The sequence below is a fragment of the Pelobates fuscus genome, chromosome 2, assembly GCF_036172605.1.
Source record: "Pelobates fuscus isolate aPelFus1 chromosome 2, aPelFus1.pri, whole genome shotgun sequence".
In the NCBI taxonomy this organism is placed as follows: Eukaryota; Metazoa; Chordata; class Amphibia; order Anura; family Pelobatidae; genus Pelobates; species Pelobates fuscus.
In genome coordinates, this window is record NC_086318.1 from 291,514,323 (window position 1) to 291,538,979 (window position 24,657).

The following is a 24,657-nucleotide window of genomic DNA, read 5'->3' on the forward strand; positions in this document are numbered from 1 at the left end:
TATTGAACAGTGGGTGGGGGTCCTAAATACAAAGGGGGGGACCCTAGTCACCCCCGCCCCCCAAAAAACAATTATCCTCCTACCTACCCCCCTCACCCTAAAAATAATGAGGGGGGACCTTTAACTAAAAACCTGTAAAAAAAAATTAGATAAAAACAACTTACCATTCGATGTTTTCTTTGTTCTAAAATCTTCTTTTTTCAGCCCCAAAAAAGGCCGGGGGCGGGGGACAGTAGGTCCCCCCCTCATTATCTTTATGGCCCCCACCCGCCACCCAGGGGTGGGGGCCGGAGAGGGGGTGGACAGTAGGTCCCCCCCCTCATTATCTTTATGGCCCCCACCCGCCGCCCAGGGGTGGGGCCGGGGGGGAAGGAGAGTAGGTCTCCCCCCCCCCACCACCCACCCTCCTTCAACCACTATTGTGGCCAGAAAGAGTCCCTGTGGGTTTTAAAATTCTATGGCGGTTTACCCGGTTCGCGAACATTTGTGGAAGTTCGCGTTTGCAGTTCGCGAACCGAAAATTTTATGTTCGCTACATCACTAGCTGTAACTAATGAACTGCAGTTGGCTGATATGGGTTTTTTGGTAATTTCTTAATATAGATTTCTTTATGTTGCTTATTTATATATGCTCAAGGAAAAAAATCAAAGGCATTCGCATTTATTATAAAATATTCACAATGAAAATCAATATAGTTACTATACATTGTATAAAGAAAAGTAAAAGAATGTGCTCATGTCAGAAGTTACTGTAAAGCTGTTTGAAAAGTTATTGTATCTCAAAACTATGTGTAATTGAGCTAATAATCTAAACTGTCCTTTTAATTGTGATACACCCTGGGAAATGGTTCTTCAGTGTTTACTGGGGTGAATGACATTAGCGGAGGTAAGTTAAAATGTACTTGCCACCACTCGCTAGCTTGTTGCACCACCCCAGAATGCCTTGGAAGCCTAGTAAAGAAATGCCATATGCACACTTTGCATTTTCTCTAACAGTGTACATGTGCTGTGCATACAGCACTGCAACAAGGCATAACTAATTTACCGGCAAAGTATGCAAAATAACACTAAAAACAAATTCACTTGCACACAGTGAATCTTGCACAAAGAGAATCTGTCAACAGGTTATGTGCCAAACTATTTATGGCATGGGAAGACTGGTTGAACAAGATTCTTAACCCTTTATTGGTGACATTTTCAGCAATTTTATGAAATCGTAAAATAACATACACTTTGCAGTTATTTCAACAGGCAGATCATGTTTTAAGATCCAGTGCTGTGTGTTTAGTGACCTCATTGCAAATATTCCCCATACTAAATGTGATAGGGCACCCAGGCTAAACAAAGGGGATTTGTGCATTAAGTTCAGACATGTTCAGGAGATATGTGCCTTGGTCTTCTCAAGATTAGCCGGAGTTACACTCATGGGCAGCACCTACTAATTGAAATAGCCACTGCTATGGATTGTAACTCTCACTGATCTCAGTAAAACCTTAACACATAACCTGTCCTAATGTAGTAGTAATAATATAATACCCTACTTATTAAATAACCCAGAACCCCTCAATTACATTAATTTTACGGTGTACTGTAGGTGTTGTGTAGTTAAGAGAATGACTTTACTGCAAGTGCAACTCTCTGCCTCTCTGCCTCTCTGCCTCTCTTTCTCTCTAGTGATGGTTAGTGCCGCTTAGCAGTGTAGTTAACTCAGACCAGAAAACGTATGTCCTGGTTTGGCCAGAGCTTAGGGCCTCCAGACAGCTTGGACATTTGAGATATATAAGGCATTGGTAGTAGTGAACCATCTAATATTGGAAAGTAAGGGCTCGCATACTGCTCTGAGGAGATATATGCATTATTACCTATTCACTACATGGAATGAATGTCACCATCTGTGTAGTACAGATTCTAAAACCTAGTCTGCAAATGTAACGAGAGAGAGAGAGAGAGAGAGAGAGTAAAATCCCTGCAATCCCTAAAATCCTCTGCCCATGGCTAGAAGCAATTGTAATGATATAATTGCTTCGCTAGCAGATTAGGAAGGATATTTTCAGCTGAAGGTGCAATATCATGACACAATAGTTTTTATGATTTACAATGCACCTTTTATCGTGTTCTGCATCATGCACATCTAATGACTAAAACCAACTATTCCCTCTAGAAAATATGTTGAGTAGAAAAAATATGCATGGTAAAATCTGAAACTGATATGGATTCAATAGAACTGTGAAATATAAGAATGTGTAACTTTTATATTCTCATTTTCTTTATTTTTTCTGTCTATAGGTTACTGAGAAGTTCAGCCCTCCTTGTGTTGCCTTTTTCAGAGTGCAATACTATGTAGAGAATGGAAGAATAATAAGGTAAAAAAAAAAAAACAATTCATGCGAAGAGCAGCAGCTAAATAGTTCATACTGTGTTTGTGTGTTTAGTAAGCTTAGGTTTGTTTGATTTTAATCATACACGAATACACCCACAAATGTCAAAATTGTGCTTATCGCAGTCTCACTAACTTCCAGGAATTTACCAATTGTTTTTCTAAATCAAATACGAAGGGGGAGGGTGGGAGAGGGCAGGAAATAATGTTGGTGCTTGTATTCTTGCATATGACCGTGCCAATGGTTTAGTCGAATCTATACAGAATGAAAGGGACCTTTTTAACGGTTTAAAGTATAAAATGTGTATTTCACAGTATGTTCCTCTAAGAACTGTAAGCACAAATATGCATGGACTTGGTAAATTACCATGTAAAACAGCTAGGATACTTTACAATAAAGTGCTTGTTTAAACTGATACAAATAACACATAATTTTGGCAGCATAACCACTTTATCAAGCTGAACAAACAAAACAAATGTATTTCATAAAAAAAACCTTTCAAATATAAATTAATTATTAATGACCTTATATGTAAAAAACAAAGTTTTCCACTTCAACCCCAGATTAGTATTGTCATGTGTTTTAGCATTAAAACTGTAACCCTAATTGAATTACTAAAGATAAATGCATCAGTGTAGGAACTAATGTTCAAACATCACATGAATGTAATTTCTTGGCACTTTGGTTTGCTTCCAATAAGTTCTGAATAATTTACAAAGCAGGTTTGAACATATTCTTTGCAGTCTGTATATTAGGATAACATTGTGGGGCAAAATTCTAAAATGTCATATTTATAATGCAAAAAAAAATGCAATTAGTCTGCTGTTCGTACCTAATCCTTGAGTGGAAGTAATTACATGACTGCCTCATTAGTGAGGAGTTTAGCAAATGCTGGTCTCACACATATATATATTTATTTATTTGGGCATACGCTGTAGATCTCATGTCATGAAATGTGAAATTGACGGGCATGGACAATAAAGAATAAAGCCCAATGTGGTGGTTATGATGCCAGGATTACCCTGTTCCAGTTACTTGATAATGGGCCAAACCATTTAGCAATCAATGTGCCCCCTTTCTGGGTCCGGTCAAAAGTTGCCCTTAATTGTCATTAGTCAGCCGGATCTCCAGTGATCCTGGTAGTAGAGGGATTAAACTCCATATGAACAGAATTTTAAAGCGAAATGCTACACATACAAACTGCAGTCATGGTGCTTAGTTACCCTTCAACTTTGTCAGCACTAATATATATATATATAAATATATATATATATATATATATATATATATATATTTATATTGTGCAGTGACAAGTGACGACTATAATCTCTTCTATTTAATTTTTTCTATATATATATATATATATATATATATATATATATATATATATATATATATATATATATATATATATAACCATTATATCTAACAGCATTAGTAATTTCCTGCAGAGAATGAAATTAGCAGTGCTAATCACATTATTTAAATGTCTATCTTTGCTTGTGTTTTAACTTTTTCAATAGTTAAAGTGATTTCATACCTACAGGGTGGCATAATGAAAACCATAAAACAGGCATTCACTATATTAACTGACTAATTAAAGCAATTTATAATGAGGAAAATTAGCTTGTAATTAGTTAGGCCCTTATCAGAAGCAAGTCATTCTGCACTAGTACAAGCTGTACCTCTGTAATAGTTTCTGTTCTGTTTGGAACATAAATAAAACCAAATGACACGGCACTGTTATAAATCAGTATATTTGTTTTCGTACATTATTTCCTATTCAGCAATAACCAAAACAATAAAGCAAAAAAATATGTTTCATACAGCATTCATATTTAACAAAGAACAATCTGTTCACATTACAGCAAAAGTGTTTATTTTGTAACATTACTATACTAAGTCACAAATGACTACATACCATATTCCTTCTCGTTTTGGCTAAACAGAGGCTACTATCTTTGTCCAAACAGTTGCCCCAGGCTACCTTCTGCATCTTAGATAATTTGCTGTCATCCCAGGCCAAAGCAATGTGCAATGATTCAGTGTTCAGCATCGGAAACTTGAACTGTACATTCTAATTCATAGTTTGCTGTTTAGTCATAATCCTAACACACAAACTGAGTTGGTTCTAGTTATGACTGTACAATCATAATGACAAACTATAGACCCAATCGTATGGGGCTATTAACACCAGCTTGATTGTGTACTATCTTTATTAAAATAAAATGTGAGGCTTATGTGTTTGTTTTTTTCCTCTCCAGTGACAAGAAAGCAAGGCAACTCTATTATCACCACCTCAAAGATCAAGTCCTAAGATCCCACTGCACTCATAAAGAGGAGATTTATTTCTTGCTGGCAGCTTATGCTCTTCAAGCAGATTGTGGAAATCTGAATGCGCACATGAAAAACTACTTTGAGCCCGAGGCCTACTTCCCACACTGGGTAAGATCATAGCTTGGAACAGGAGTTCCCATTGCATGTCCCGAGGGCTTTCCAAGAGAAAATGCTTTCAAGAATCCTTCCTAGTGCACAGGTTGTTTAAATAGTGTCATTCAGAAATATTTACCTGAGTGAAGATCCTGAAGATGCCAAGTTAGGCTTAGTTATTAGCTTGGCAAAGCTAACATGGTGGTGATTACATTATTTATATTGGGAAATAGACATTAGGCACTTTATTTAAAAGAAAATGATATCCAGTGTGCTGTTTGAAAGCTTAAAAAAAAAAAACAATCTTGAGCTGGTTTATTATAGGAACACTATAGTGTTATGAATAAAACATGCATTCCAAGCTCTACAGTGCCTTCGTCACTGTTTAGTTTACCACCCCCCATCGTAAGCTGCAATAAAAAGTTTTACTTAACTCTTTCCTCCTTGCCGCACTCCACATAGAGATGCATTGGTTTAGTGCATTTCTATGGAGAGTGTTTGGTGCCTCCAAGCACAGCGTGGAGACACTGAAAATAGGTACTGCAAAGCTAGTTAAAGTTGTAGTACAGGAAGAAGAGTTTCAGAGGTGGTGTGCTGCTGGTGTGATGTGTAGTTAGATTGCCTTCTTTTAGATGTATATAAATTCAACTATTACTGGGAGGCTCCATGTGCTATGGCCAAGGAGCATAGGTTGCTATGGTGCTTGGGGCACCCCCAAAGTTGACTCCATGTCCCAACATCTCAATGTTTTTGTTTTGTTCTGGGATATTGTAAAAGTATCTGCAAGCTGCCCAAATTAAACTAAGGACATTATGCCCATTCAAGAGAGCTGATGATTGGTTATTGGAGGTTAATAGATAGTGGAAATCTATTATAAATGGGTGGAAAACAAGTAGCATGCTTTTTGCTATCTGAAAAGTGATAGTGGTAAAATACAGGTACATTTGCACACACAAAAAAAAAAAAGCTATGTATTAATTGTATTACATATTCTGACAAAGGTAAAAAGGAAGTTGACACAATATCTCTAATGTTTATGATGTTACATCCAACACACACATCCTGTTATTCTTTGTTATTGGCTAAAATCAAATTACTTTCTCTTCTTTGCCAAATACATGATTTACTTTTTCCTCTTTTTTAAAAAATTATTTTTCTTTTGCAAAAACACAGTTTCTGTGTAAATAATCAGCTAGTCTGTGTCACTATTTACTCTTGTTTAACATGTGTCTTCTGCTTAGTTATGGATCAAAGGGCAAATGCATTCCAGAGACCAAGGTTCTGCAAATTCCAGTGCAAGAATGATTGTTAAATTAAGTATGCAAGGTTTTTTTTGTGTGTGTGTGTGTGTGTGTGTGTGTGCGCGCGCGCACACGTATATTATGTGGTATGAGTAAGACAATTCAGAGAATAGGTTTTTTTCACCATAATACTTTGAAAGTGGTAATGGCATGCGTCATTCTTGAGTAATTCTTATAAAGCAGAATGGAGGAGGAGGGGGATCTATATGTAAAGCTCGTGTGTGTGTTGATGACACATTATCATGGCTTTAAAAGGTCAAGTACGTATATAAAATTGTATGATTCACTTTATTAAATCTCTTCTATGTCTATGGAGTATAGAGTTTTATGAATTTATATATCAAGAAGAAGTGTGTGCATTATCAAAGTGCGTGTGTTATCATCTCCCCTATGAACAATTCATCCAGTGTAGATCTTAAATACAATAGCTGTATCCTACCAAGATTAGGATAGAAGTGGGATTTATCCTTAACCCTTTCCTACTTTATGACATTAGCACTTTGGAGGAATAACTTGTTTGTTCTGCACATTTTTTTAGATCACATGTAATTTTGGAAACGGGCACTGTAACCTGTTTTACATACAGTAACATTATTTAAGCATGACTTTTGTGTTTTAGTAACTCTAGTTATTATTAAAATGCTTTTGTGATCTCTTATCAGATAATTGCAAAGAGAGGCAGTGACTACATTCTAAAGCATGCTCCTGAAATACACAAGGAACAGGAAGGGATGTCTGTTAAAGAGGCAGTACTCCATTTCATTAGGGAATCGTGCTTGCTAGAGGATGTGCCTGTTCATTGCTACAGATTGCAAAAGGTAAGCGTTGTGTGTTGTTTTGCTTATTTTTAATGCATAAACTATATAATGTATTAAAGAAATATTGCTTCAAATGTCCTAAAACTGCATGTGTCTACAGAAGGTAGACTATTCCTCAGCTAGTCATGAGGTATTTGCGTTTTTTCACATTTCATGAACCTCTGCACATATTTATGGGCAGGTCATCAGAAAATCACTCCACACAGCAGCACTGGCAAATGTCATGCCAAGGCTGACAGGGCAGCTCAAAGAATCTCCCCAGCTAGCTGAAAGAGGCTGCTGTAAAACACTTCCTGGCCTGGTGGAGAGATTGACGATGACACAACATGCCATCTCTTTCCTCTCTAGCCCTGCCCCTCTTATTTTGGGTTCCTCTCACTTTAAATGCCCAGGGGGATATTTGTACCAACCAGCCCAGTTTATTGTATATGTAGGTTAGCTCCCAGTCACAGTTCTACTTATCAGAACTGCTAAATAGGCTTGTAGCAGCCATACTGCAGATGATATCAGCCTGTTCACAACCCTGTTCATATTTGAGAATGCTGCTCTGTGAAGTGATCTCCTGAGCCCCCGAACATGTGAACAGGTGAGAAGATTTTCTTGGCACGTGCCCATCACATACACAAGCTAAACAGATCGGGAATGGTAATGAATGAAACAAAGTGACCCTTTTTAATAAAGTGCAGTACAACATTTTTTGTGTTTCATTTACTAAAGGTGTACTACTACTGATGTAACTAAATTGTATTTGTTATCATATTAAAGGTAATGAACATGTAATAAAGTTGCCATTGGAGTAGCCAGTTGCAGTAAAATTCTTTATTAGCATTTCTCTTAATTGGAACATAGTCTCCTGACAATTGTCTGTTTGTGGTTTATTCATACATTTGTTTATTCAGCTGCTTTTGTGAAGCTGTAAGGCAAGAAAATGTTTAGTACTTTTGTGGGGGTTTTCTTAGGTGTGAGAGGCCGTTTTTTTTTAATAGGTTTCTTATTTTAGGACCGACATTTGTGGATTTCTACTTTTTTATTTGGAATCCTGACCTGCGTTTGTCTGAACCTGCCCTGCTTAGTGAATAGCTAGTTTTATGACCAGAACTGGTACAAACTTGATCTTAATTCCAAGTTCAATCTCTTTCTATTTTTACAAACAAAAATTAAGGCGCTTTAAACATATGTGTTATGCACTGTGGTACCCCTTGGTTTATTTCCTCAATGGAGATTTGCAATAGCACAGTTTAGGCAAAATTACTATTAAATAGATATAAATATAAATATTGAAATCTAAAAAAGTAACAACAATTACAACTCTGCACTTCTACCTTTGTTTTTGTTTTTTGCCTAAAATTTGCAGTTCACTTAATAACGAATGCATCTCTGAGGAGCGTTCGGTGTCTACTTTCAGAGTGTGGAGATGCTAAATGTAGGTGCTCAACACAGTGCAGTACTGAACTAGGAATCGTTTCTAGTAGGCGTCTAATTGACTGCACCTAAAGGTGTTACTAGGCAGCAATTAAAACACTGCCTTTTCTCTGAAAATGAAGCATTTACATTAAAAAGCCTGCAGGGACAAGCTACAGCCAACAGAGTCAATATATTAAGCTGTAGTGCTTCTAATGACTAGTGTCCCTTTAATAATTTGATACATTTTCATGCTTGCCCTCCAGCTTTTCAATTCTGTGTGTCACTCTGAATGAATGACCTGTAAGTCACTCACCTGTTGAACTTGTGCATAATTTGACATGTCATCTCAGGTGACTGATATCTGTGATCTTTTGTATGTAGACATCTACTATACAAACTCGTTCATCTCATGAGAACTGACATCCGATATGCTTTTTCTTCCTAAGGAACATTTATTTATTTATTATTATTATTATTTTTATTTTTTTTGCAATTAGTTTTTTTTTTTTTTTAAAAAAACGTTTTGCAAAGTACATCAAATATTGGATTTGTAAAAAAATGCAAAATTATCATTTTACAATTTTATCAGATTTTGAAATAGCATAAGATTAAATTTAAAACTTATTTTTATTTTTGATCTACTGTAAAATGTCTGCAAGCTGACTTTATAGCCATTTTTTATATCACAAGTGTAGAATGGTTCTAGGAAAGCAACTTTGTTTTCATGGCATTTTAGTTTCACTTTAAGTAATATTTTTGAGGCTTGACTGTACATAGGGTTAAGAAAGAACATGTTTAACTTCACTCTAAATCAATATTTGCTCAAAGAAATATCCTTTCAGCCAACTAGAGTAGATCATGTTTCTATATATACATCTTTTAATTAACAGATATATAATCACACACCTATAACTCCGCTTGAAATGCAATCTGTATTTTTTTTATTACAATTTCTTGCAATTAGTGGAGTTGGTAGTTTTGAGAAAGTTGTTAGAACTGGCCAATTGAAACCAATCTTTACTAAAGTCATGTGAACAACAGATACAGGATTTTCTTTGTTTGTTTATGCGAAGCAGCAAAATGAAACTCTCATGAATAGAATGGCTTAATGCCACCTTTAAAGAGAATAAAATATAATTTGATAATTTAATTATGCTAGTCACATAGTAAGAAAACGTAAAGCTTAAATAGTTATTAAACTGTGTATTAATATGACCTTTTAGGGCTGTCAATATTGGGAAGAGGTACAGAGTATTGGCTTTTACAGTCATTGCACCTCTAAGTGACATGCAGTTGTCACTTAAATGTGTGTTCCCTTGCACGCTGCTACTTGCAGGATGCTATTTGTTTCTTGTGGGAACAACCGTTCATTTCAGAATGTTTATGATGATAAATTTGAGGAGGAAGATAAACTTGAGATACAGAAGTACTTAGTTTATTATAATCAAATGTTGCTGATTTTGAAAGCACATTGCATACATGAACTGTATATCTGCCCTTATGAGAACCTTTAATCTACACAGTTTGTGCGTGACCGGATTATTTTAATTATTCTACTACTGGTATGAGTTGCTGAACCAATTGTTTCTTTGTTGAAACTGATAGCAGCTCTTTACCTGTAATACTAAATTGTCCAAGTTCTTTCTAGTTCAGTAGGCCTAGAATACAATTCCCTAATGAGTTTAGCAGCAGTCAGGAAGTTTAGTTATGACAATATGGCAGGTGAGGATGATTTGTTTTGCTTTTTATTTTTATATATGTATGTGAGTGTGAGTGTGTGTGTGTGTGTGTGTGTGTGTATGTGTGTATATATATATATATATATATATATATATATATATATATGTGTGTATATGTATATGTGTGTATGTATATACATATACTTGTCCTGATGAAAGTCTAAATGTTTAGACTGAAACGTTGAAGTTTTTTTACTTGGAGCATTAAAAGTTAATTTTTACTTAAAAGAAGACCCTGGAGTGCGATCGACTTCCTTGTCTATATTTTTGCCGATCAGCACCGGGCATTAACCTTTTGATACAGTGAGTGCAGCACTCTTTGTGTGTGTATATATATATATATATATATATATATATATATATATATATATATATATATATATATATATATATATATATATATATATATATATATGTATGTGTGTATATATATATATATTATTATTATTGCCATTTATATAGCGCCAACAGATTCCGTAGCACTTTACAATATTTTGAGAGGGGGGGATGTAACAATAAATAAGACAATTACAAGAAAACTTACAGGAATAATAGGTTGAAGAGGACCCTGCTCAAATGAGCTTACAGTCTATAGGAGGTGGGGTATTAGAAACATTAGGATAGGAAATATCAAGTACGAGTGAAGCAGAGCTGGAGGAGAGAGCAAAGCACTATCCCATAGGAGAGCAAGAGACAGGTATGTAAGGGAGAGATTACTCTGGGAGGCCATATGCTTTCCTGAAGAGATGGGTTTTATGGCCCTTCTTAAATGATTGAAGACTAGGGGAGAGTCTGATGGCAGTAGGCAAGTTATTCCATAGGAGAGGAGCCGCCCGTGAGAGGTCCTGCAAGCGTGAGTTGGCCGTACGAGTGCGAGCAGCGGTCAGGAGGTGGTCGCGGGCAGAGCGGAGGGTACGAGGAGGGGCATACCTCTGGATCAGTGAAGAGATATAAGAGGGGCTGGAATTGTTCAGTGCTTTAAATGTATGGGTTAGCACTTTGAATTGACTCCTATAGGATACAGGGAGCCAATGTAAGGACTGGCAGAGGGGCGAGGTGTGAGAGGACCGACTGGATAGGAAAATCAGTCTAGCTGCAGCATTCATATACATTGTAATCACTTATCCAAAGACATTAAATTTAGATCTAGGTTAGGGCAACTCCCTTTGTTTTATTTTTTTTATTTTCCACTATAACACTCGTGGGTGACATGGGTCTGATGTGTGTCATAAAATAGCTCCTCCGCCTGTTTTTCTCAGTCAAATCCCAGAGCAGGTCCTTGACATTATGTTCATGGCTCCAAATTTGACTATGTTAATATTACTTGTAACCCTGTTCACACTCCTGTTATAATCCTACCACTACCCTCTTAAGCACCACTCACCACAATCTGAGAACCAAATTCTTCTATATCATGGCCTGCTTTGTTGCTGTAATTTATATGCTGAGTGTTGGTGGAGAGTGTTGAAATCAAGCCCTCCCACCTCCACCCCACAAAAGTATAAAATCCTACAATTGCAATACTACCAAACTAAGATTATGTCCAAATTCCTATTACTCATGTTACTTGCTCTTGCAAATGATATAGAGTCTAACCCTGGTCCCCCAACAGATTCCATTCCTAGCCTTCCAGCTATAAAAGGCCTCTCTTTTGTGCACTGTAATATCCGCAGCGTACTACCAAAAATCGATGCACTGCAAGCATGGTGTTCACATTACAAGCCCAAAACCAGTGTGCTTCCTGAATCATGTCTAACGGCAAAAATTCCTGGGTATTCATGCCATAGAAATGACAGAGCAAAAAGAGGCGGTGGTATTGTCATATATGTTGACAATTCCATAAAGTTTATCCCGTTACAAAACTTTAGCCCTCCTGCCACCTTTGATTTCCTTTCTGACACAATTGAGATCCTGTGCAGTAAATCAATAATTGTTGCAGGAATCTACTGCCAATCTAGCTCCCCAGTGTATTCCCTATCTGACATAGCCCATCTCCTTACTGATCCCATAGCTCAAAACCCAAAAAGTGAACTGTTGGTCTTTAGAGATTTTAATATTGATTTGGCTGAATCCTAAAAATAATAGTTCTTGCTCACTGTTTAAGACTTTGCAGCTAACACAATTAATCTCCTCCGTAACTTGCATAAACATAAAAATCCATAACCATACCCTGCTCGATTGGATTCTCTCCACTTCTCCTGATAGAATCCAGGAGGCAGGTGTTCTCCCTAACAGTTTCAGTGATCACGGTGTGCAGCGTGTGCAAAATAAAGGCTACTAAATCCTCTTCCAAGGTTAAAATCACCAGGTCCTTCAAATTTTTTTTATCTTGAATCATTTCTAAATGACATCAAGAACCTCCCATGGCACAGATTAAACTTTATCCCAGATCTAGGCTGTGCAGTTGAATTATTTCAGTCTGAACTTCTACAAGTTTGGAATTTGCATGCCCCGCTGCGTAAGGTGAGTAAATGGGGCACATATGAATTGGATTCCAAACGTACAAGTTTCGGCATTCATTGTGGTCAAATACAAAAAGAGATGCCCTGCGCTTAGTCCCATTACTACTGGGCCAGCAGCAACGACTACAATACACATCAGCTCCAATATATAGTAAAAACCAAAGAAAAGAAAATGTTACCTGCGCTTTCTCATTAATCCCTATGTATATTATATTGTGGTCAAAGTTCAAGCGTACTGGCTCTATGAACGATCACTGTGCATATGGACAATGACGAAATATATGCACAAAACAAACAAAACTGGCCAAGGCCCAATATTTCTGTGAAAATCTGAACAAGAACATATCAAACCCTAGAAACTTTTGGAAAGTCCTAAATAAATTAAAAATTCCCCCAATCTACTCCCAACCCTCCACTGTCAAAGTGGATAATCAAACCCTGCAACTTCCCTTAGATGTAGCAAGTGCCTTGAACAATTATTTTGTTGGATGCTCCACTACCCTGATTGCCAAGCTAATAAATGACACACATCCTGAAACTACAAATGGTGATCAGGCCCCACTAAATCTGCAAAGATCCAATGTAGACAAGTTCAGTTTTAGACCTGTACCTATTAGTGTCATTAAGAAACAACTTAATAATCTAAAAAAAATCTACAAAAAAAACAGTCTGGATCTGATCAAATCCCAGCAATGCTGTTGAAGCTCAGTGCACCGGCAACTGGTGTCTGGATACATACCCAAACTTTGGAAGACTGCGAGAGTAGTGCCTATCCATAAAAGTGGTGACACTACTTTGGTTTCTTTTCTGGGAAGCTTCCACTCTGCCTGAGCAAAATGCTCTCCCCGGCTGTCCCCACCTCCTATAGCCTCCGATCCAGTACCAACACTTTATTTAGTCTACCTCAATACAAAAAGAAAGCAGCTCGATCCTCCTTTTCCTACAGAGCACCGCAATTATGGAACGATCTCCCGCACACTTTCAAATCTTCCCCAAGCCTAAAACCTTTTAAAAGATCCCTCTCTACATACCTCAAAACAGAATGCACCTGTCATGATTGATTATATATTTCCTACCTGTTCTATGATAAATTTTATATATATTGTGTATTAATATTGTTTTTGTATTTTATTGTACCCTATTGAATCAATGCTATGATTTTGTGGACCCAGGACATACTTGAAAATGAGATAAATCTCAATGTATCTTTCTTGGTAAAATATTTTATGAATAAATAATTATATTGCCTAGATCATGTTCCAATTTGAACCTGGAAATCTGTTGGCCCTTGGTGCATACATTAAATATCATGGATATGCATGAATTCTACCATGTTGCACCAAATTACAGCTAAAAAAACTATTTTGCTAAAAATCTGCCTTTGGTAATTTGAGCTCTAAAACATAAACTGCATTACTATCAGTAATGTTCTGTGTTAACCTTAGTCTACTTTTTATGTTGATCAATTGGGGTAGAAAGAACTATGGAGTCAGAATAGATTTGTGAAACCTGAAAGCTTTCTTTGTTACTTGTAACCTAAAGCAATCCTAAACATATAATGAAAGTAACTAGAACAAAATGTATTGTTTCAAAAACAAAAGCAGAAGAGATAATGTCAGACATTGATTAGTTTTAAAGCATTAATATATTATGAAGTTGTTCAGGATGGGAAAAAATTAAAAAGTCCCCATCTATTATTTAGTTTGTCCTTTATTTGTTTTGCTATAGTATTATATGTTTGTTTTTTTTGTTCTAAGGATAAGAAAGAGGATCGTCCTTCTATTATTCTTGGGGTGACACTTCGAGGAATGCATATATATCAGGTAAGGGTTTATTAAAATTTTGCTACCAGTTTTTACCTCTTACTATTAGAATAAAAAAAGAGTGATAGTACGTCATTATTACTGTTGCATAGTTAAACAAAATTATGGGCTCTCTCATCTATCTATAGTATTAGGTAATTTGTTGTTTTATTCATTACACACCCCATATATATATATATATATATATATATGTGTGTGTGTGTGTGTGTGTGTGTGTGTGTGTGTGTGTGTGTGTGTGTGTGTGTGTGTGTGTGTGTGTGTGTGTGTGTGTGTGTGTGTGTGTGTGTGTGTGTGTGTATACACTGTTTATGAATGTTCCATAATATGAAATGTATTCACACTAATTATTTTGTTCAGTAAAACAGATGGGTATATTTTCTCATGTCAATAAAATAACAATGTAGTTGTTAATTTAACCCCTTAAGGACACATGACATGTGTGACATGTCATGATTCCCTTTTATTCCAGACGTTTGGTCCTTAAGGGGTTAAATAAATTCTTTCCTCGACACAAACTGACACATTGTATATAGCAGCTGAGGCCATGGAGCTCAACTCCCACTAATCTTGACAGACCTTGCACTGTATAGTGGCAGCTCAACCGCACATTGTGGGAAATAATGTACGGATATCACCCACCATGCAAGAAGGGAAACTGAGACGGTGTTTCTTTTGTCCCATGTATTTGCAATGTGTGCCCTGGCTATGTGTGGATTGTGTGGTCATGTCTTGTAAATCTTTACTATACATTAGAAAAGAAAACTGAGCATCACGTGAAAATAGTTCTTACCTCATATTCACACCTTCACTTGTGATTTTTTTATGTAGATGGGTTCATACTTTTGATGGTAATAATCAATGTTTTTTTTTTTCCTTTTTTTTCTTCTGTAATTCAGGAGGTGAACCATGTGCAACAGCTTCTTTATGACTTCCCATGGTCGAATGTGGGGAAGCTTACATTTCTTGTGAGTAGTAGAATGCCTTTTATCTCATTTCAGAGTGTGAGTGAAATCCTAGAAACTTTAGTTTCACTTGTTTCTCGAGTAGATATCTTTTATGTACTAACTAATTCAAGCCAATACTTGGTTATAATAATCGTGATAACAACACTCTTTAAAAATGATGGGGGAGGGGTGGGGGGGGGGAGTTGTTATGGTTAAAAAAAAAATAGTAGTCTAAAGTACTAAAAGCGAGGCTGTCACCATGGAATCTAGAAGAACAGGCAGGCACAAAGCATTAGTTAACCCACCCCTTATCATTTTTGGCACCACTTTTCTGAATCAAGCATTTTTTATATATAAACCCTAATCTATCATGGTCCTCTACTGACTGACAAGATATGTTGAAGATGCCCCTCTTTAATAAAATTATATAGCCTCTTTCAATTGTGGAATAATTTCAGCCATATGCTTAGCAAATTTACTGAGTTCCCATAATAATCTCAAATATATATTTAAAAAAAAACCTATCTATATATATATTTTTTTTAATTATTTTTATTTTTTTTTACATTTTTTCAAAGAGGAACAGTTTTAGAATAGACATGCAGGGGCAAGACTGGGAAAAATAAAAGCACAATAGCAAAGCCTTGTTTAAATCCTAATAATGTCTTAATTATCTCCTCTGCAAAATCCCTGCATTACAATGGTGCAAGACAATAGCCTGTTATATTAATAGTTTACAAATTGTAGCATTTTACTTTCTTTAAGATTTAATGTATCTCAATAAAAAATCTGAATGTTTGTTTCATTTCCTTTGTAGATTTTCTTCCAAACTTCCGTCTGTATTCAACAGGATTATAGTAGTTAGGGTGTATTTCTCAATTTGTGATTATAGGCCTTTTCCAATTCACATTGTTTTGTTAACAAAATAGAAGGAAAGTCGAGGCACTCCAAGGTACAAATCAGGCAATTTTATTGAACCCACTCCATCGCAACGTTTCGACCTACACGGTCTTTGTCAAGCTTGTTGAATAAAGTTCACTGTGTAAATATATGTGTTAAATTATGTATATTTGTTTGGTATCCATTTTCCTTACGTGGCCTATTATTATTTTAATTTTTTTATTTTTTTTCTAGGGCAAGAAGTTTGAGATCCAACCAGATGGACTTCCCTCTGCAAGGAAACTGGTTTATTACACTGGCTGTCCATTCAGATCTCGTCACTTATTGCAACTACTGAGCAATAGTCACCGACTATATCTAAACATCCAGCCAGTGTTAAAACAAATTAGAAAACTAGAGGAAGCAGAAGGTGTGTGTGGATTTTTTATTTTTTTTTTATTTTACTTATTTCCTATATAGCAGAAGAGACCCATACACAGACATAACTTCAAATATCCTATAATTGGAGAGAAAAAAACATAATGCAATGCCAAAAATAAGCATGTACTGTATATTTGTCCACTACTGAATAACACTATGCTAACTGTAAAAAAAAACAAAACTCTTTGTTTAGATCATTACCTAGAAAAATGGCTTGGTGCAGACAGTCGTTTTACTCTTCGCATTCAAGAAGTTTGGTGCATGTTCATCTGTTTCATTAAACAAATTCCATCCATTATTCTAACATACTCTAAACATTCATTTATAGGGAATATGAACCCAAAAATAAAGCAAGACTAAATTGTCATTAAAAAAAATCAGTTTTTTTTTTTTTTTTTTTTTTTTTACTAAAGTGAGAATTGCTAGGAATGCAAAGTGAATTTTACATTTAAGCCCAAAATAGCTCTACTGGAAACACTCTATTAGTCAGTTATGCTTCCAGTCCATCTACTTTGGCCTTAAAGAGTTACTCAAACCCTTATAACCAATTCATCTAGCTGCAGTGCTTATGATGCCAGGAATACCCCTGCCCGCTTCCCCAGTAATGGATTTGTTCTCTTGCCTGTGTCCTTGCCAGGCTCCAATGTTGGCTCCTGGTGGCGGCCTTCAAAATTCATTTGCTAAGAGCATAAGACCATCAGCCAATGAATGGAATTGGTATTAGCCAGTCCGGATCTTTAGTTCAAGGATAACTGATGATTCCCCAATGACGCTGCTGGAAGTGGACACCTTCAGCACGTAAGGGGTTAATCTCCCTACAGTGTTTCAAAGCAAACCGCTGCACATACAGACTCAAGGCACCAAATCACTGAAGTGGTCATGACACTTGGAGAAACCCTTTCATTTTGAAATTCACTTTGATATTGCTTTACCTTCCCAACAACTCTGATATTACTGAATAACCCTGTTAATGTTGTACATTACCAATTCTCTGTTTGAGATACGTTTCCATCTTCCAATAAAAAGCAGTATTGCCATAATGATTTGAGCGCTGCAGTATATGTTGGTGCTATATAAATAATTTAAAAAAATAATAATATATAATTATACATAGTTCAATGTCCTGATGATAGTTTCAATGTGGTGTATTCAGTGTGGCCACAGTACCGGGTAATTGATAAATTGAATACGGAGAGTGCATTTGGATATTTAGCACCACCTCCTGCCTATGCACCCAAAGTAAATGAAGACTTATTTTAATGAAATATATGCTATTTTTGGGGGACTTTCTTTTGGATACTCCTGAGAAGGGGATCACCTATTTGTCTTTAAAGTTGAACTATGTACACAATGTGGAACTGAAAAAAAAAAAAATATATATATATGATTTTTTTAATTTATTTTTTTATTGTGAATACAATAAAGAAAATATTGAAGGAAATCCTTAGGAGAGCTGGCTTTACATCATATTTGTATATTCAGTGTGACTACAGCACCGGGTAAATTTATAAAATAAATACTGAGAGTGCAAGACTACTTGGAATGGGAAAAAATAAATGTGTGTATATATATATATATATATATATATATATATATATATATATATATATATATATATATATATATATATATATATATATATATAGTATGTGTTTGTATCTCCAACATTTCTCCATTCTAACTGTGGAGAGTGGTGTATAAGGTAGCATAATATGTCATTAGATAGCAGAATACTTTTAAAATGGAAACTATAATTTTATTTCACAGAACATATATTGAAAGGCAGCATAATAACATTCATTTCTGCATTTAGAGATTTGAAAAATCATTTTAGTTTCATTTTTCTTAAAGCATTAGTCATTCATATTTTATGTAGGGGATAGGCAAGATGTCCTTCAAACTGTTTATGTGCACAATGCAATAAAGTCAGATTTATACAGTACATTTATAATAATAACGCAGCTTCACCTTGAAGTGTTTCTCACAAGTATGTTGCTTATAGACTTCAATTAAATCCCAGACTTCCTTCTCTCTATTCTTTCCTTTGCCCCCCCCTTTCTTTTCCTTTATCCCTTTTTCTCTTCTTTCCCCTTAGCTAAATGCTTTCTTTCCTCTTCCATTCTCTTCCCCAATCCCACCCTATCTTCTCTTCTCCAATACCACCCCACCTCACTCGCTCTCTTCCCTTCCCTAACCCCACCTCACTCCTTCTCTTCCATTCTCCAATCCCTCTGTACCAAAACCCACACCTCTCTTCCCTTCACCCAGATCCACCCACTCTTTGTTTCCCTTCCCCCAACCCAGTGTGTCTAATTGTTTTGAGTTATTTACCATATTGTGTATTGTACATTTTATATGTATATGATCACTTGGCTTTAATAAAAACAAATATACATTTCATAGTTTTTTTTTTTTTTTCTTCTTCTTTTTTTTACTTATAGAGAAAAAGCGCTACAGGGAATCTTACATAAGTGACAACATGGAAATGGATTTGGATCAGTCAGATAAACATTCACAAGGTAGCAGCAGGGGGAGTGCCAAGAACAATCGCCTCTCAAGACAGTCAACAGTTAGCCATAGCAGCTCACATACCTCTGGTATTGAAGCGGACTCGCATCATAGGATGTCAGTCGAGATGTCTGTTGATGAACCCTTTGGGATTGAGACTGTTCATCGTAAGGAGAAAGCTTACTGCTCAACAATTAGCCACAGCAGCTCAGGAATAGACAGTGGCTGCAAAGGAAGAACAGAGGGAGACTCACAAGATGATGGTAGGTAATGTTTAAGATCCACTATATTTAAAAAAAGGAAAAAAGTACAAACTTCTTAGTTTGTGTTAACTTAGTATCTATACAGTTTAGAGAATAACTCTGGACCACTCTCTTTAAAATTACATTTATTTTCTTTCTTTTCGTAGAGGTAGAACTGACAGTAGATGAGCCACAGTATCCCTCCATTGAAGACCCTTTAAAAATTGATACACCTGGTTTGGATTCCAAAGAAGAGTCTGTAGATTCTCCAGGCTTAGATGGTCATTACTTACAAGGTGGGGACAAACCTATTATTTTTAAGACTTAATATACTTCTGTATATTTAACATTGCTCTTTGGCAACAAGATAATTTATTGTGATTTGTTTTTGTATATACTTAAAGGAACACTATAGGCACCCAGACCACTTCAGCTCAATTAAGTGGTCTGGATGCCAGATCCCTCTAGTTTAACCCTTCAGCTAAAACAATAGCAGTTTCAGAGAAACTGCTATGTTTCACTGAGGGTTAATCCAGCCTTTAGTGGCTGTCTCACTGACGGCTGCTAGAGGTGCTTCCGTGATTCTCACTGTGAAAATAACTGTGAGAAAACGCTGGAAGTCCATAGGAAAGCATTGAGTAATGCTTTACTATGGGTGGTTTGAATGCACGCGCTGCCCTTGACGCGCATGCGCATTCGGATCTGACGTCGGCAGGGGGTGTTGAGTTCTCCAGTACAGAGGGAGCCTGGCGCTGGAGAAATGTAAGCAGCTGAAGGGGTTTTAACCCCTTCAGCCCTGACGGTGGGGGGACCTAATGACCCTATAGCGCCAGGATAGTAGTCCTTTAACTTCAATTGTTTGTTGATGTCATACTGTTAAGCCACGCTGTAACCATGAAATGATTACACAGTCTTTTGTATTTAGATTAGTTGCGTATATTCAGGTTTACCATGAAAGATATAATTTTGTCAGTGACTCCACTGTCATTTAGTCAACAGTAATAAATAGGTTTAGAAAGTATGTTTCAGTAGTTCTAACTTGTTCCCTTAATATGACAGCCACTAGAGGAGGATTTCTAATTTTACGAGTTTACCCAAAAGCATTACATCATTTGAAAAGCTCAGCCAAAAATATTAAATTGAGGCAAATCCACTGTTTTTTATCCACAGCTTTATATGTTCTTTTAAATCATTTTGGCCAAAGTAGAAATTCATGGTTGTCCACGGTCAACTAGACAATCAAGGGGTCAGCTACTGAAGATAGGACAATTTAGATTCTCACTCAATTCTCTATGTATGTGTAATATTTAAGTAATACTGCTCTATTACTATTGGCTGCACTTCTCCGTTCCTCTCGCCCCACCACTTGCCCACTTGATCCTGTCCCATCTCACCTCATCAGATCTCTCTCCCCTTGTCTTGTGCCAATCCTAACACACATCTTTAACTGCTCTCTCTCTTCTGGCACTGTTTCTGCTGACCTTAAACATGCCACTGTAATACCTATCCTGAAAAAACCATCTCTTGACCCGTCCTCCCCCTCCAACTATCGTCCCATATCCCTGCTCCCTTACTCATCAAAGCTTTTGGAAAGACTTGTCTTTACCAGTGTGTCTCACTTCCTTAATTCCAACTCTCTCCTTGACCCTCTTCAGTCTGGCTTCCGCCCTCTCCACTCTACTGAGACCGCTCTTATCAAAGTGACTAATGACCTAATCTCCGCTAAATCCAAAGGTCACTGCTCATATTAATTCTCCTTGACCTCTCTGCTGCCTTTGACACAGTTGATCATGCTCTCCTCCTTCAAACTCTTCAATCACTCGGTCTCTGTGACTCTGTCCTCTCTTGGTTTTCCTCCTATCTCTCCCAACGCTCATTCAGTGTCTCCTTTTCCAAGGATACCTCCTCCCCTCGCCCTGTCTCGGTTGGAGTTCCCCAAGGCTCTGTCCTTGGTTCCCTTCTATTTTCTCTTTATACTGCCTCTCTTGGAAAACTTATTGCCTCTTTTGGATTCAACTACCACCTGTACGCTGATGACACTCAGATATACCTCTCCTCACCGGACCTCTCCCCGGCCGTCCTGCAACATGTCACTGCTTGCCTCTCTTCCATCTCTGACTGGATGTCGTCACGCTTTCTCAAACTTAACCTCTCTAAAACTGAACTCCTTGTCTTTCCTCCTCCTAATACTGATCCTCCTCTCTCACTCTCCCTTCAAGTCAGTGATATCCACATAAGTCCATCCCTACAAGCGCGCTGTCTTGGCGTCATACTTGACTCTGGTCTCACCTTTGAGTCTCACATCCAGTTTGTTGCCAAGTCCTGTAGGTTCCAACTCAAAAACATAGCCCGCATCCGCCCCTTTCTTACGCAAGATGCTACCAAGGAGCTTGTCCATGCTCTAGTAATTTCCCGCATGGATTACTGTAACCCTCTCCTGATTGGTCTCCCCAAAAGCCGTACTGCCCCGCTACAGTCTGTAATGAATGCTGCAGCTAGACTGATTTTCCTATCCAGTCGGTCCTCTCACACCTCGCCCTTCTGCCAGTCCTTACATTGGCTCCCTGTATCTTATAGGAGTCAATTCAAAGTGCTAACCCATACATTTAAAGCACTGAACAATTCCAGCCCCTCTTATATCTCTTCACTGATCCAGAGGTATGCCCCTCCTCGTACCCTCCGCTCTGCCCGCGACCACCTCCTGACCGCTGCTCACACCCGTACGGCCAACTCGCGCTTGCAGGACCTCTCACGGGCGGCTCCTCTCCTTTGGAATAACTTGCCTACTGCCATCAGACTCTCCCCTAGTCTTCAATCATTTAAGAAGTGCCTTAAAACCCATCTCTTCAGGAAAGCGTATGGCCTCCCAGAGTAATCTCTCCCTTACATACCTGTCTCTTGCTCTCTCCTATGGGATAGTGCTTTGCTCTCTTCTCCAGCTCTGCTTCACTCCTACCTGATATTTCCTATCCTAATGTTTCTAATACCCCACCTCCTATAGACTGTAAGCACATTTGAGCAGGGTCCTCTTCAACCTATTGTTCCTGTAAGTTTTCTTGTAATTGTCTTATTTATTGTTACATCCCCCCTCTCAAAATATTGTAAAGCGCTACGGAATCTGTTGGCGCTATATAAATGGCAATAATAATAATAATAATAATAATAATATATTTTAATTTTCATTTTTTTTCCCCACAGATTTTGAACAATTAGTTTTTTCTACAAATGCTCCAGTGAAGATGAGAGGGCAGAGTGTGGATTCCCTTGACCAGGTACTGCCTTTTTTTTTTGTAATTTTTTTTTTTTTTTAAATGTATATATTTGTCCAAATGTGCAGATGCCAGCTATTATATTCATTATGAATATCCATTTGTTTTAACACCTAGTAGTAAATATAGGTGTTAAAGGATTTTGTTTTTCTGCTGTGAAATCTGTTTATTTTTTTTATACAAATTCTGTCACAAAAAAACATCTATGTATGGAGTATTGGGGACATGCTATTTTGGATTCTAACATTGTTGCTTCCAGGTTAACAGAACAAAAGTTTTGATGGAGGACTATTGCTGGTTGTACAATAGACTTCAAGGCATGCTAACAGTTGGAAACCATGGCAACTGAGTACAAGAAATACAGTTCTAAGCCTGGGATGTTAGTTTCATTACTGCTTTTTAATAGTCATTTTAGTACAAAAAATAACGATTTAAAGATGCTTGAAAAAAATATTTAGAAATAATCAGGAATATTTTTTTTTCTTGTGGTCTTTATTATTATAGGTCAAAATTTCAAAACCAAGGAATTCCACAGATCGATACAGTCAAAGTTTAGACGATGTTCGAATTTACCAGCAGACTCATCCTCTTCTAAACACTTCCACTCTAACATCTGACACTTCTCAAAGTTACACTTTTGGGTGCTCAATTGAGGATAAGATGATTGACTATGGATGCACATACACCACTGCAGATTGCAAGATGAAATCTGCTTTATTTGGAAAGCGATCCATGAATTGCCTATCTTTGGACCTTCTCGGAGAAGAACAGCTTCTTGAGTTTATTCTGTAGAGTGAACATAATGTCCACAATGACTGGACTGAGACTTTCACGAATGAGTAGGCAGGTTTTACTGTCGCCGGTAGCTCGTATGTTCATGTTTGCATGACAGGGAGAGACCTATATTACGTTGTATTTTTATCATTATTTACCTCTTCAAAACGTGAAAAAGTTATTTTAAATGGTTGCAAAAATTGTGCTATGCTGCATGAAAAGACTCTACAAACAACTAAATGCATTTCATGCACCATTTGCAATCTTGACTGAAAATGGTCAAGCTTTTCTGTTTTTATGCAATTAAAATTTTACAAGACTCTGGATATCGGTAAAAAGTATTAAACCCATTTTCCAATGGAACTTAACTACCACTGAATGTTTTTGTGGACCAATGGCAGTATATAACTGGAAGTTATTATGAATGTGGAAAACTACTACAGACTTTCCCAAAGCAAAACATTTCTATGCGTTGTGCCCTACATCATCTGGAATTACAGTTTTGCCATCATTTTCGTTAACCTTTGGACACACAATTGTGGCAAAGTGCATCAGTCAGTTTTATGGTTGTGGTATTTTTTCTTTGTGTTTTTTTTTTTTATTCTTCAGACATATGAAATAGTGTTGATAGTTACTGAACAAACTATAAAAGTGCCTTGATAAAAGTGTGAATGTATTTGCTATGCATTAATGTATTTTAAAGAAAATAAATTGTTCATGTGTAAATTAAGCATGATTTAAAGGGAGGTAAAGATCTAAAATTAAATGAAGTGTCCCATAGTCGGGGAGGGTTCATCTAATTATCTCTTTAGTGTCACAACACTGTACATTTAATTTGATGATGCTTGTCTTTAAAGGTAATCTTGAATACAAAATTATTTTTTTTTGTATTTAATGTTATTTTTACAATATTTAAGTCCTAATTCTATAATAATTTTATAGATCACATTTTTATTACTTTCACAGTATGTTTTGTTACACTTGAGCAAGAGATTTGCTAAAGTTTCTATTTAATACATGTATGGTTTTTTTTGTTTTTTTTTTATTCTTTATTTTTGAGGTGCAGAGTTAAGTACATGCATTAATGTATATACATAACATGAGGCATGAGAACAAGATGTAAATATTAAATGTCAGGATATGCTGCACTTTTTCCTTTTTTTTTTTTTTTTTCTTTTTTCTTTTTTTTTTACATAAAAAAAAATAATACATGAAGAAACAGATTAATTCCCTCCCTGATCTATCA

General features: G+C 36.6%; 1 protein-coding gene across 2 annotated transcripts in view; it reads left to right on the top strand.

The window, feature by feature from the left end:
* Nucleotides 1–24,250, top strand: part of FRMD1 (FERM domain containing 1) — a 65,112-nt gene extending 40,862 nt beyond the window's left edge. The window contains exons 5-14 of one of the 2 annotated variants that reach the window (XM_063441255.1): nucleotides 2,286–2,362; nucleotides 4,642–4,822; nucleotides 6,771–6,926; nucleotides 14,289–14,354; nucleotides 15,251–15,319; nucleotides 16,433–16,607; nucleotides 19,060–19,389; nucleotides 19,536–19,664; nucleotides 22,567–22,640; nucleotides 23,142–24,250. In XM_063441255.1, coding sequence (XP_063297325.1) covers nucleotides 2,286–2,362; nucleotides 4,642–4,822; nucleotides 6,771–6,926; nucleotides 14,289–14,354; nucleotides 15,251–15,319; nucleotides 16,433–16,607; nucleotides 19,060–19,389; nucleotides 19,536–19,664; nucleotides 22,567–22,640; nucleotides 23,142–23,429 — 1,545 coding nt within the window. In that variant the 3' untranslated portion in view covers nucleotides 23,430–24,250. The remainder of the gene's footprint in view (nucleotides 1–2,285; nucleotides 2,363–4,641; nucleotides 4,823–6,770; nucleotides 6,927–14,288; nucleotides 14,355–15,250; nucleotides 15,320–16,432; nucleotides 16,608–19,059; nucleotides 19,390–19,535; nucleotides 19,665–22,566; nucleotides 22,641–23,141) is intronic. The other variant, XM_063441256.1, reaches the window with a different exon arrangement.
* Nucleotides 24,251–24,657: the final 407 nt, after the last annotated feature.